Here is a 13,953-nt window from a genome sequence, read left to right as displayed (position 1 = left end):
AAAAAAAAAAAAGGCTGGAGTATGTATCTCAAGATAAGGCCAAGTATAGCCTGACACTCTGTGGGGGTGGTGAACTGGGAGATGCTCAAAAGGCAGTTATGCGGTTGAAGAGTCAGCTGGATAACGCTGACAACCAACAACATGGAATAATACAGAAGGCTACTGGCGCAGCAGTTCTAAATGCAGCCACAGAAATATCTCCCCTCCCCCTTGCTAGAGTATAACAACAACAGTTCATAAGTAGTACCTAAAACTGGAGACTGCAGTTTAGATAAGACAAGACTGTCAACAGGCAGCATGGTCCCAGCACATTGGAAAGGGAGAAGCATAAGAGTACAAACGGATCCCAGCTTTTGAAGATGCACTGCAAAGGAAAGATTTTGGATGAAGACACAAACCCGGGACTCCAAGTGGGCACAAGTTGAAAACTGGGTATCAAGAACAAGATAGAAGATCAGAAGGTCAGAACACAAACAGAATTATATATGACGCAATAATTCAAGATGGGATTTTAGCTCCTTAAATCTTCAAGGCACTAACCAGGCCTGCTCATTCCTGTGCATAGGTGTATATTTACACACAGTGGTGACGATAAAAACGGCTATAGCTTAGAGGAGCGGACAGATGCAAGGGCTGGGACCAAGACAGGAGTTGATAAAAGAGAGCAATGTAAATTTCACTGGCTTGACAAGGGAGCCCACCAAACCCTTGTTTAAACTGCAGTAGTTTAAATAGAAAATACTGAATCTCTATGTTTAAGCAAAGCTTTTGTCTCCTCTACTAAACACTCAAAGAAAAACGACAAGCCTAGAATTAGCATTTAACACTGAAACTTGTTTCTTGTAGTATGTTATGAGCCTCCAGAAGAAGCAGCAAAAGAAGTCTCACCAAACATACACCCTTTAACCATGACATCTGACAGATAAGGAGACCAAGATTCTATTCTGGACTAAAAGCAAACAACCTAGTAACTTCCTTTCTTCTAAGTCTATGAAGTAATCTTTATAATTCTCTTTAATATGAGAAGTCAATGGACAGTACATTTTTAGCAGGAAAAACATGCAACATTATTCAAATGGATAAATATAAATTCTGCTTTTAAATGGCTAACACCCACACCACCTACACAAAATAAAATATAAAATAAACAAAAACAACATTCTTATTTGGAAAAGCACTGTATATATATACTGCAGATTAAGAGAAAATATTTTATATTAAGTATTACAAATCTCATCTAAATCCTGATAGTTTTTTTTTTAGTTTCTAAAAATGACAGTCATCAAATAAATTACCTGTCTTCTAAAAGAATACTCCAATATTTTGCACTTCAGAAATTTTAATAGTTTTTATTTGGCAAAGAGAAGCCTGAGAATTTTTTAAAAAACATTTCCAGAGGGAACATCCTTTTACCATAAAATAAATTTGTGTGATTTGGGAGGACAAATTTCAAATGTATATTTTTTGATATATGTGCCAATTTTACAATTAATACAAAAAAGATAAAGTTAGTTGAAATATTTTAAAAATGTAAAAACCAGTCCAGGCAACATAACTATACAATCTTGCTGTAAAAGTACTTATATCAAATTCTGCCCAAAATATGTATGCAATATAGTAAATTTTAGTTCCTCAAGTCATTCTTCACTGCCGGCTGGCTTTGCCATTTTCTGTCGTCTCCATTCTGAAAAACAGAAGGAAAAAATGAGTGGTAAAACAAAACATTCAGTAACTACCCACATTTTTTCTCCAACCTTCACACAAAATTAAACTCTATATATTCATGGGACAAAAGAACATCTGTCCTTTAGAAAAGGACTACAATTGGGTCCCTCTGGTTACTCTACCTTCCTTGTTTCACAGAGCAAAAACTGAAGCTCAGAGAAATAAAGTCACTTTCCCAAGGTTTCATTTCAAAAGTCATTTTCATGATACCCACTCAAGCTTAAAACTAAGGAAAAAACCTCTATTTACTCAAAAATTTATTTCCTTTTCCACTAAAGAAACTCCTTTATCAATACATTTTCAAAAGGTCTTCCAAAAAGGATGTTAAAATAATCAGACCTGAGATTTATTTAATTAAAATCAACATTCCTAATACTGTAGTACTTAATAGAAATGTATTTCTCTCCCATTTTTTATAAGAGTCAGTATTGTATATTAAGTGTTCCCTGATTTTTTCCTCTATGATGTTTACTGAGCAATGAAATCCTCTAAGGAGTAAATACTTCCAGAGTTACAATCAATATAATCAAGTCTTTTATAAGTACCAAGAATCAAAGCAGTTAATTTTTTCTCTTTATAGGTAACATGTATCAACTCATTATATTAGCAATAAAAAAATGCTGAACACAACAAATAAGCAGTGTTGATTACTTTAACTTGTAATAAAGCAATTAAGAAAAACAATTTCTACAATAAATAATACAGACCCATTTTCCTCTTTAAGATGCTGATATAATTCAGCTCTGTTATTAACAGAGTTCAAACGTCCAGCAAACTCCTGATGTTTTCTGGAATTGGCAGTATTGATTCTATTACTCCACAGGGATAATAAGGACACTGGCCCTGGTGTTACATATGAAAGAAGAGAAACAAGGTAGAACTCATTACTTAAAAATTTTCAAATTTAAAAAATTCACCTTTAATTCCATTGTTCATTTTATAAAATTAAAGCAATATCATCTTTCCCTTATTCTAAATGTCCAGGGGTCCCCAAGACCAGTTACTAATTTGGTGATTTGCTGGAAGGATTAAAGTAACTAAACATAAAGTTACAGTCTGGGCTAAGAACCACTGCAGCAACAGAGTAAGGATACACAGCCAGATCAATAAGAGCAAGAGATACACCAAGCAAAGGACAGAAGAATCCACTTGTAAGCTTTCCATGCTCTCTCCCTACAGTGAGGGTTCACACCATGTGCACAGTCCCTCCAGCAGCAAAAATGCAGCTGTGTGTGTAGAAAATTTCTGCCCCGAAAGCCCGTGTAAGACTCAGAACCCTGGGTTTTTATTAAGAGCCGGACACAAACGTATTCTCTACCAAACTACAATTACCAAAGTCTAGACTCTCAGGTGGAAGGCAAGTGTTCAGTTCAGATATAAGACAAAATAACTTCATCATTTAGGGAATGTGTTAGAAACCAAGTTCCTAGATGCCAACAAATGGCCAAACTTAATGATAATAGTTTCAAGCTTGCTATGCTATCTCTCTTCTACACAATACAAGAAAAAAGCAAAGCACTAGCACAGCCAAAACAATTTTGAAAAGTAGAAAAAAGTTAGAAGACTCACTACCTGATTTTAAGACTCTGCTTATAGTGATCATAACAGTGTTGTATTAGCAAAAGAACAGACACATGGACCAATAAAACAGAAAAGAAAACCCAGAAGCAGATTTCCACATATAAAATTAATTGATATCTGATAAAGATACAAAGGCAATTCAATGAAGGAAAAAAATAGCCTTTTCAACAAATGCTGCTGCAACAATTGGGGCATTACATAAAAAAGAAAAAGAAAAAAGAACACTGACTCATATCTTACACCATATGGAAAAAATTTTTTAAAAAACCTCAAAATGGATCATGGCCTAAATGTAAAATCTAGGAGTATAGAACTCCTAAAAAAGTATGTAGGAATACTCTGTGACTTTGGGCAATGCAAAAATTTCTTACCGATAACACCAAAAGCATAACCATAAAATTTGTTTTTTGATATACTGGACTTCATCAAAATTAGAAACTTTTGCTCATAAAAGTCAGGAGAAAGACAAACCAGACTGAGAGAAAATATTTGCAAATCACATATCCAATGAGGCATTTGTATTCAGAAAAAACAAAAAATTCTCAAAATGCAACAAAAAACTCTCAAACAACTCAATTTAAATGTAACCACAATAACTGAATGAGCCCTTTATTAAAGAAATATATACAGATGGAAAATAAGCAAATGAAAAGAGGCTCACCATCATCAGTTATGAGGGAAACAGAAATTAAAACCACAATGAAATACTACTACATACCAATCAGAGAAGAAACAAAAGAAATCCAGCAATGGCTCTGGAGGATGCAGAACGACCAGAACTCTCACTAACTGCTGGTGGGAACGCACAATGACACATCCAGTTTGGAAAAATGAGTTGGCAGATTCTAATAAAACTAGTTATCTATAATGTGTTTCAAAAAACCATTGACAAACACACAACACAGATGAATCTCAAATGCATTATGCTATATCAAATAAGCCAACCTCAAAAGGCTGCATACTTTATGATTTTTATGGCACTCTGAAAAAGGCACAATTATAGGAAAAGAAAATGTATCAATGATTATGCAGGACTGAGAGTAAGGGGAGTGCAGGATGATTACAAAGGCACAGTCCTAGAGAATCATCTGGGTGATGGAACTGTTTAACTCACAGAATTGCACATCAAAACAAGAGCTGAAGAGATTTTCACCAAATCTAGAAGGTCTGTTTGGAATCGCCTAACCTTACATGCAGAGTGTATGTCTGGCACAAAATTTACTTTGGACAGTCCCAGGAAGTCATTTTTCAAACCAGATGAAACTGAAGTTATAATAAAAGACCTGCAGAAGTTGCTAATCAGAAGAGACATATGACTTAGGTTGTAAAAGAGAACGGAAAAAAAAAAACAAACCGAATTTCAAGTATCAGCCTCGAAAGGAAAGTTACAAGAGTTGAAGAGAGTGATTTGCAACCAAGTCGCTTCTCATAGGCGCCACTCTATTTAGTGCTTCCAGTGTCAGGGATCTATCTAATTTAGAGTGACAAGAAAAAAAAAAAGTGACCAGCAGCTGTATGTGTGTACACAAACTTCTTTTTAAAAATAAAACGGAGGGCGCCTGGGGGGCTCAGTGGGTTAAGCCTCTGCCGTCAGCTCAGGTCATGATCTCAGGGTCCTGGGATCGAGGCCCGCATCAGGCTCTCTGCTCAGCAGGGAGCCTGCTTCCCACGCTCTCTCTGCCTACTTGTGACCTCTCTCTGTCAAATAAATAAATAAAATCTTTAAAAAAAATAAATAAATAAAATGGAGATAATGGTATATGTGGTTTCGTAGTCTGCTTTTTTTCCCTTTACCTTATATTTTCATTCATTCACTCATTCAGCAAGTAATAGTTTAACTTCTATGTGCCAGGAAATTGAGTGGTGTGATATAACAGTAACTTTTATTTTATTATTTTTGATTATTATTTTTTAAAGATTTGATCTATTTATTGTTCAGAGAGAGAGAGAGACAGAGGGAGCACAAGCAGTGGGAGTGACAGACTGAGGGAGAAGCAGGCTCCCCAATGAGCAGGGAGCTCAATGAGGCATCTGAGGCAGATGCTTAACCAGTTGAGCCACACAAGTGTCCCATAACAGTAAATTTTAAAAAGCCCTAGCATTTTCGGCACCTGGATGGCTCAGTTGGTACAGCGTGAGACTCTGAGTCCCCAAGCCATGGTTCGAGCCCCACATTGGGGATGGTGCCTTCTTAAAAATAAAAAGCCCAATCTTTTAAAATGTTTCAGATTAGTAGTAGAGGCAGGATGTCCATAAGCAATGTCAATGCAAGACTCTAAGTGCTACCTAGTGTAATCCTGGGATGCAATGGAAGCATCTAACTTAATTATACATGGAGGTCAGGGAAGTCCTTCCTGAAAAAGAATTTGCTTAAGTTGAAATATGAATGATACACATTAGCAAAAGGGAACAGTAATCACTATTCTTGGGCTATATAAATTCCACCCTATGGACACACTTTTATTTAGTTATTTTTTACTAATAGGGTTTTGGTTTCTTTTAACTCTGCCACTAAAAAATAATTTTTAGAGTTCTATTTTCCAAGGAACATAGAAACATTGTTTAGATTAAACCTAAATTTCTTACCCCAATCAATTGGCAAATTTTGGCCTGTGAAAAATAGAGTAATTTATCAGACATTTACTTATTTCCCAAGCATTCTGGCAAATTCCTGAAGGGCAAATACGGTAAGATCATCCTTATCTCTGACTTCAAAAAAATCAGTAAATGGAGAGTATTTAACATGTATCACACTATATATACACAATGGAAGTATATAAAAAACAAACAAGGCTTCTCCCTAGGATCAGGGGCCAAGTCATAATACATCCAGCCCCAAGTCTTACTGCCTTAGGGAAGGCATAGTAGCAAGAAACCAGACAGTCCTTGTTACACCATTTGCCATTTATCCTAAAAGGACTAAATCTAATTTATCTTCAAGATAAGTAAAGCCTACAATTTCAGGAGCTCCCAAGCCCAATTCATATCTCTGACAGCCAGAATTCCTTCAAGAAGAAATTAAGCATTTCAGTAAGAGACAAAATGAAATTAAAACATTGTGGGTTTGTTTTTAACAATGAAAACATTACTTATAATACCTTTATTGAAACTCATTCACACCAAATTGTAGACAGGTAAATTAGATCTTTCCCTAAGTTCAGTACGAGTTTAAGAGTTTGTGTTCAGTAAACCTAGCATACCTAATATAGAGTCAAGAATATAAATGAATTCAAGTTCACATAATTAAAATTTCCTAAAACACAGATTTTATAATAAAAGTGTTTTTTTTCCAAAGGCTTCGATAATGAAGGTATGACACTACTTTTCCTTTAATACCAACAAATTCATTTTCTGCCTTTGTTTTCCAAGGCTGTAAGGAGAATTTCCCAAACCACATCCAGGAACAGTTAGTAGCTCTTCCTCATATATGCAACAATATTAAATGACACTGCAGAAAAACTAAATTGGAAAACTTTTTTACAAACACAGTTGTCACCACAGTTCCCACTCTACCTTTTGATTTCTCTACTGGTGGAGTTTCATCCATTTCAACCAGGGGCTTTTTGTTTGGAGGTTCTGGGGAATCAGGCGAATCTTTTATAATCTCAGCTTCAGCCAACTCTTCTTTTCCACGTTCTAAGATTCCTTTTAATCTTTCAGAGGGACAAAAAATAAAATTGAAAGTGTTAAATCTAACTGGTTCGATAATTAAACTAGACTTTGAAAATTGGTTTTAATAAAAGATAGCTGCTCTCACAGAGGAAACCTAGAAACTAATCAAAAGATCAACCTCCTCCTAAAATCAGGTAAGAGAACTTAATGAATTAAACACAAGTTTCCCTTCTCCTTCATCATAATAATGTAATAATTCAGTAATGTAGTTCACTGTAAAATAAGAAAACATGGGAGGAAAATTTAAGAAGTTAAATTTTAAAATGTCAGAAATGTGATCTTTGGAAGAAATGTCACAATTTTAATTTTTACAAATACGGACAAAATACTATTTCAAATTACACTGAAGATTAAGAAATCTACTAACATTTGTGGCCCAGTTTACATGCTGTGGAAATGTATTTACATTTCACAAATTAAGAACTAAACTCTAATCTCATTTTGAGTTTCATCAGAGAACAGAAACATCTCAAAATATATAAACATCAGTGGTGTCTGAATGAGAATACCTTTTCCCACTCTTCTTAAAGTGAGCTAATTGTGTTCTAGAAATTCAGTAGCCCTAAGAAAGAAATGAACTTCTATGGTCAAAAGAATAAAATGTTCTACTTATTTTTGGATATAATGATATGATTTCTAGAATTAGCTTCAAAATATTCCCATGTGGGAGGAAAAGTGGTGGTGGTGGTGAGGTGAGTAGCTGTGGATATGTGTGAAATGAGATCTGCCATGAATTGTTAAAAATAAATGAGTAACTATTTGTTCTGTTGTTATAGATGTTTGAAATTTTCCATAGTAGGTTCTGTTTTGTTTTTAAGGGACTTACTAACATGGCCATTACAATATTTATCTGATTCTTTTTCTGATTTCTGGCAAGGAGGTAGAAGCCAAAACCAGCTGAAATGTTATGATACTTTTATTTAGAAGTATTTACTACTTTTTATGTCTTAAAAAAATTTAACCTTGATGTTACTGTCTAAATCACAAACTAAGGAAAAAGAGTGTATTACTGAGGAAGGTTTTTAGAAGTAAGACTATGCTCTTCCTCTATGCTCCCAAGTTACTGAGGAAGGTTTTCAGAAGTAAGACTATGCTCTTCCTCTATGCTCCCAAGGACATCCTGTGCCTATTTTTACAACTGCATCTTCCACACTTTGCTGTAATCAATGACTTACATGTCTATCTCTACCACAACATTGTACGTTTTTCCAGGGCAAGAATCTTATACCAAATTCACGACACAAACAAGGCATTCAGTATTTACTGAACAAAGAAATAAAACCATTTTTTTATATTCATAATATATAAAGCAAAAACTGATATCAAACATGGTATATTATGATTTTTAGAAGTTTATTAGGAAAAAATTGAACACTACTTTGTCCCAACAGTAAAAAAAATTACAACTCTTTTTTTGAGAGAGAGAGCATGCACAAGTATGCACACACATAGGGATAGCATGGTAGGGGTATAGAGAGAGGGAGAGAATTTTAAGCAGGCTCCCCCTTCTAGTGAGGAGCCAGAGTTGGGACTCTATCTCACAACCCTGAGACCTGAGCCGAAACTAAGTCAGATGCTTAACCAAGTGTCCCTACAACTAAACCCCACAAGACATCTTAGATTTTTAAAATTATAAAATCATAGTTATAAAATGAAATAAACACGTATTAAATGAATGTATGAATGTGCTACATGCAGCATGTGATATACACCAAAATGCACCATGGTACCATATTGTCAACGAGGTACGTCTTGGGACTCCTGGGTGACTCAGTTGATTAAGAGTCTGCCTTCAGCTCAGGTCATGATCCCAGGATCCTGGGATCGAGTCTCACATCAGGCTCCGTCCTTAGCGGGGAACCTGCTTCTCTCTCTGGCTGCCACTCCCCCCGATTGTGCTTGCTCTTTCTCACTCTCTCTCTCTGACACATAAATGAATAAATAAATAAATAAAATCTTAAAAAAAAAAGTCACCTCTCTGAATCTTGCCAAGATTTCTCCTGTTCATAATCTTTCACTGCCTTCTCTGATTTGTCCTCTTTGTCCTCCCTCTTTCGTCCTCGTTTCTTTCGTTCTTCCTCTTCCGGGGGTTTGCTCCTACATGCCATCAGACATTCCAAGACTCTCTGATGTTTCTCTGAGTTGTTGATATGAGCTCTGACAAGGGTTTCTAATTCATTCCACATGATACGGTATTGTTCATCTCTGAAGTAAAGATTTAAAATAAGGTTCTTAAGAAATACTCTTTAAATAATATTGAAGTGTCATTTGCTACTGGTAAAATAAAGTAAAAGGAATCATTAAACATGGACTTTTTCTTCCTAGACAGTTCATGATGTAACTCTAAGTTATAATATCCAATTCTGATATTCTGTATTTTGTATCATTTCATCTCAATCATACCTCCAGCCATATAATTTACATATGAAATAAGTTAGCTTAAAAATAGTATGTATCAAGTAATGTGATATACAGAGAAAGTAAGAAAAAAACTACCTCTTAGGGCCTTTTCCTCTTGTACCAACTGTGGAAATAGGCAGAGGATCATTTTTCCTTTCCATATCAACTAAGTTGTATATTGTTTTTTGACAGTTTAACACATCTTCTTCTGTCAAAGATTCTTTCACAATAACACTGGCTAATGGAACTACCTGTTAGAATTTTTTTAAGAAATAAAAAGAAAATCTGTCTTGAAAAACAAATATCAAAAGCATCTAGGGAGAACTTCAATTGATTTTAAACATCACCACGGTGAGATAACCTATAACCATCATTTCAATTTTCTATTAGTAATTCTTTATCTACAGCAAACTCATATATTTGATTCTTTGCTCGAGAAATGGTATCTGTAAAGAATATATAACTAATCTAGAAGAAAGATTGAAAACTATTTAATACTTACCGCTTGCATGTTAAAAATGGTGGTTTGTGAAATAATCATAGGCCAGTAACGGGTGTGTTTTTCTAACTGATCTTTTGCTCGTTCCAAAGGGATCTCAAGACTTCCATCGATTTTGTATCTGGGGTCTAGAAAAGGAGTTAATCTGTTTTCCCTCATAAATTCACCAAAATCCTAATGATAACCAAATAAAATAAAATTAGAAACTATTTTCTAATGTTTCAGTATGGATTACATGTAATAGTCTGTTTCCCTGATGTCTTCTGTCCTGTGATATGCAACAAAGTATTTCCTCTAACAGTCCCCTTACTAATTTTTTCCTTTCTTTTTGAACATGAAACCTCTCAGCCTTTATTAAAGTGGAGATGAAGAAAGCCTCAAACATAAATGCATTCATGGTTCTACTTTTTAAAAACCAAGGAACACTCATTTTTCTTCACTTCTATAATTTAACTCTTCTATATCATACACAGATAAAGGGATTAATCATATTAGAATACCAATGCTTACTTGAAAAATTACCTTGACATAACATCAAAATATTAACAGTGGTTATCTTTGAATGACAGAATTTATAGTCTTTGTTTTTGATTTTAAAAAGAGATATCTATATTCCCTAAGTTTTCTACGATGCATGTTTATTAGTTTTCTCCTTATTAAAAAAGATAAAAAATAATAAAGCCTAATCAAAAATAATTACCTGCAGTATGTAACACTTTTTGATTTACAAAGTATATTCCTATACATTAATCACATTTAATTTTCACCACCACCTCAAAGTAAACAACTCTGAAGTACTGAATGTAAAAGAGGGGAGGGGGATTGAAAAAATTAAAATCAGAACAGAACTTCTACCCAAAATAGAACTTCCTTACATATACCTTTAAATAACAAAAATTTAGTGTTATTCCAAAGTAGCAGTGGCCAAATATTGAAAGGTTTTTATTTGCCATTAAGTAATAACTTAAAATAAAATAAACTTCCACCTGAAATACCAGTTCAAATCAATTTCCATTCCCTCCTACAATTTCAGGGGTCACTGCTACCCATATACTTCTAGATATACACTGAATATATACGGAAGAGTATATAGCGATAAAGAGCTCTTTTGACAGAAAAGTCACCTAATCAGAAGAATAATATATCATCAACTTCTCCAAACCCCATTTGTCACAGATCTTAGCATGTAACAGGCATTCAGTAACTACCTGCTGAATGGTGACAGGGTCAAAACATAAAATTTATAAATACTGGAATCTTACCGTGATCCGGTAGTCTGTAACTCTGCCTCCGCATCCTTCACTAATTGAAGGTGGATCTTCTAGAATGGATCGAGAACTGCTAAGGACATGTAAAAAAATCTCTCCTCCGTGGCTACTAAGCATATGACTAATGACTTTGGAACCTGACTTTCGTGGTTGTTCCAATAAAACAGAACGACCTGTCAAAAGCAAGATTATTCTATCAGTGATGAAGTTCAAATAAGCTCTTATTTTTTTCCCTTAAAATTTATGTCTAGATTTTTCATTTCATTAAGCCTCATATTTTAAGCAGCATTGGCTAATTCAGTATATCTGCATTTCAAGTCCTAAGAGGCTGAATTCTAGCCTCAGTTTTCTCTTGGTCATGCCAAGCTTACATAGTTACGCAGTTTTCCAAAATAAGTATAGTGGTCTCTGGTATAATGTTTGGTTACAAAATTTATACATTACAAGTACATAAGATTTTCCTTCTGGACATCAAGAAGAAAATGGAGACAACTGTTGGATAACTCTTCAATTATCAGTTATACAATATTTGAGGGAGAAAGCAAAAAGTCTCCATTCACTTCCACAATACCTCCTATATATCATCATGGTTATTGTAACTACTTTTTATTTCACACGACCAAAGGTTATTTAATCTGGACTTTATAGAGGCTGGTAATAAAATTTTGCTTAATTCTGACCCATCACATCAGTGCTTTCAAACCTGGGTTGTGATCACTGGAAAACCTATTTTAAGAATTTAAATCCAGTAAATGGACTCTAATAATTTTTTTTCAATTTTCACACAAGGAAACCATGGATTTAAAGTCATGTGTTAAGAATCATATGGTATAATATTGAAAATATAGTGTTTATTTATGGTTAAGGTAAACTGTGCAAAAAAGAAATCCATATATACTTGCAATTTAAAATTCAGTAGGCCAAAACAAATAGTCTGTATTATTCTACCAAAAAAATCAACTTAGACTCTAACAACAAAATCTTTAAATTAAAAATACTTTAAAAATATATTAAATAACACTTTTTTTAGATACAACAATCTGAAAGGCATAAACTCATCTTATTTTTAAACAGTAAAACTGCTAAAAGGGTACTTACAATTACATAACTTTAGAAGAGTTTTGGGAGAAAAAATATGTTCAGACTATATTAAAGAGAGCTTTCTAGAATTCAGATTTTCACATTTCTTACTAATAATTCCACTTGTAATATTCTCAGACAAAACAACTGTATGTTGAAAATTACCATTTAGAAGAAAATTAGTAAGGCAGGAGGAAGGTCTACTATTTACGTCTACAGGTGAAATTCGGTAAGCGCCAGTGCAATAGTGTAATTCTGAAATGGAAGAAAACACTGATTTGAAAGAATATAAAGGAATATTTCCATAATTAAAGGAGAAAAAAATGTTCATTGAGCCCCTAACACAATGAAGAACAAAAATTCAAAAAGAAATACATACTTTAAGAACCTTTGATTGGTTCTTTTCTCTCTCAATTTCTTTAAAATACCTACCAATGTTATTTGTCCTGGGTGTGCACCACTTTAATGTTATTGTTTCTTTAAACGAGCCTTCTCTACTGCTGCCTCCTATGTGGGTATCACCTTTAAGAATAAGCCAGAAAAACAATACGAAATAGATCACAAACTTCAAATTGTTAACCCAAGACTTCCAGAACAGTTTAAACTCTAGGAGAGAAAATACCTCTGGGAGAACATCATTTTTATACAGTCTCCTAGAAAAATACCAAGTACAATTTGGATATTAGCTCTGATTAAAATAAATTATTTAACTATCCTCCATATTTCTTAATAATCAATCATTTCAGTCACTGCACTGAAAGTCAACAGCAAAAAAAAAATTTTTTTTAAAGATTTTATTTATTTCTTTGACAGAGAGAGACACAGTGAGAGCAGGAACACAAGCAGGGGGAGTAGGAGAGGGAAAAGCAGGCTTTCCAGGGTGAAGCAGGGAGCCCAATGCAGAGCTTGATTCTAGGACTCTAGGACCTCTTTTTGACCTGAAGAGAAGGCAGACACCTAACAACTGAGCCACCCAGGTGCTCTAGTAGCAAAATTTTTTTTTTAAACTTTAAGAATCTACAACTGCTCCCCTCTGAGACCATTAAATGATAAGACAACAAGATTAAATACTTAAAGAAAGCTTCAGAAATCTAAAATACACAACTGATCATTCTGAATCCTAATGAATTTATGAGAAGAAACATAAAATGAAGGGTCTGCAAAGTAAATATATAAAAAGATAGAACAGTGAGCATGTTTTGCCTTAATGGAATCTACAATACAACATCTAGAGTGACTAGATGCTAATAAAATAATAATGAACAAATGCAAACTATAAAGTTGACAAAGCTTTGAAGAAGATGTATACAGTACCAGGAGCATCTATAAAAAGAGATCTGACCTAATCTAAGACATCACGGGACAGTTTCTTTGAGAAAGTGAAAACTAGTTTTAGTCTAAAAGGTAAGTAGAGGGGCACCTGGGTGGCTCAGTGGGTTAATGCCTCTGCCTTCAGCTCAGGTCATGATCCCGGGGTCCTGGGATCGAGTCCCGAGTCGGGCCCTCTGCTCAGCAGGGAGCCTGCTTACCTTCCTCTCTCTCTGCCTGCTTGTGATCTCTGTCAAATAAATAAAAAAATAAAATCTTCCAAAAAAAATAAAATAAAATAGGGGCACCTGGGTGGCTCAGTGGGTTAAGCCTCTGCCTTCGGCTCAGGTCATGGTCTCACGGTCCTGGGATCAAGCCCCACACCGGGCTCTCTGCTCAGCGGGGAGCCTGCTTCCCCCC

General features: G+C 34.7%; 1 protein-coding gene across 3 annotated transcripts in view; it reads right to left on the bottom strand.

Moving 5' to 3' along the window:
• Nucleotides 1-1,433: 1,433 nt before the first annotated feature.
• The window catches only part of INTS13 (integrator complex subunit 13), a 28,280-nt gene continuing 15,760 nt past the window's right edge, over nucleotides 1,434-13,953 (bottom strand). For 2 of the 3 annotated variants that reach the window (XM_032855212.1, XM_032855214.1), the window contains 9 exons: nucleotides 12,658-12,747; nucleotides 12,391-12,480; nucleotides 11,140-11,318; nucleotides 9,881-10,051; nucleotides 9,475-9,629; nucleotides 8,953-9,183; nucleotides 6,820-6,959; nucleotides 2,433-2,568; nucleotides 1,434-1,684 (listed from right to left, as the gene is read on the bottom strand). In XM_032855212.1, the coding sequence (XP_032711103.1) occupies nucleotides 1,645-1,684; nucleotides 2,433-2,568; nucleotides 6,820-6,959; nucleotides 8,953-9,183; nucleotides 9,475-9,629; nucleotides 9,881-10,051; nucleotides 11,140-11,318; nucleotides 12,391-12,480; nucleotides 12,658-12,747 (1,232 nt within the window). In that variant the 3' untranslated portion in view covers nucleotides 1,434-1,644. The remainder of the gene's footprint in view (nucleotides 1,685-2,432; nucleotides 2,569-6,819; nucleotides 6,960-8,952; nucleotides 9,184-9,474; nucleotides 9,630-9,880; nucleotides 10,052-11,139; nucleotides 11,319-12,390; nucleotides 12,481-12,657; nucleotides 12,748-13,953) is intronic. The other variant, XM_032855213.1, reaches the window with a different exon arrangement.

Source organism: Lontra canadensis, unplaced genomic scaffold, assembly GCF_010015895.1.
Source record: "Lontra canadensis isolate GAN:19392208 unplaced genomic scaffold, GSC_riverotter_1.0 scaffold9, whole genome shotgun sequence".
Taxonomy (NCBI): Eukaryota; Metazoa; Chordata; class Mammalia; order Carnivora; family Mustelidae; genus Lontra; species Lontra canadensis.
Note: the sequence above shows the minus strand (reverse complement) of the source record. Positions and strands in the feature narration are given on the sequence as shown.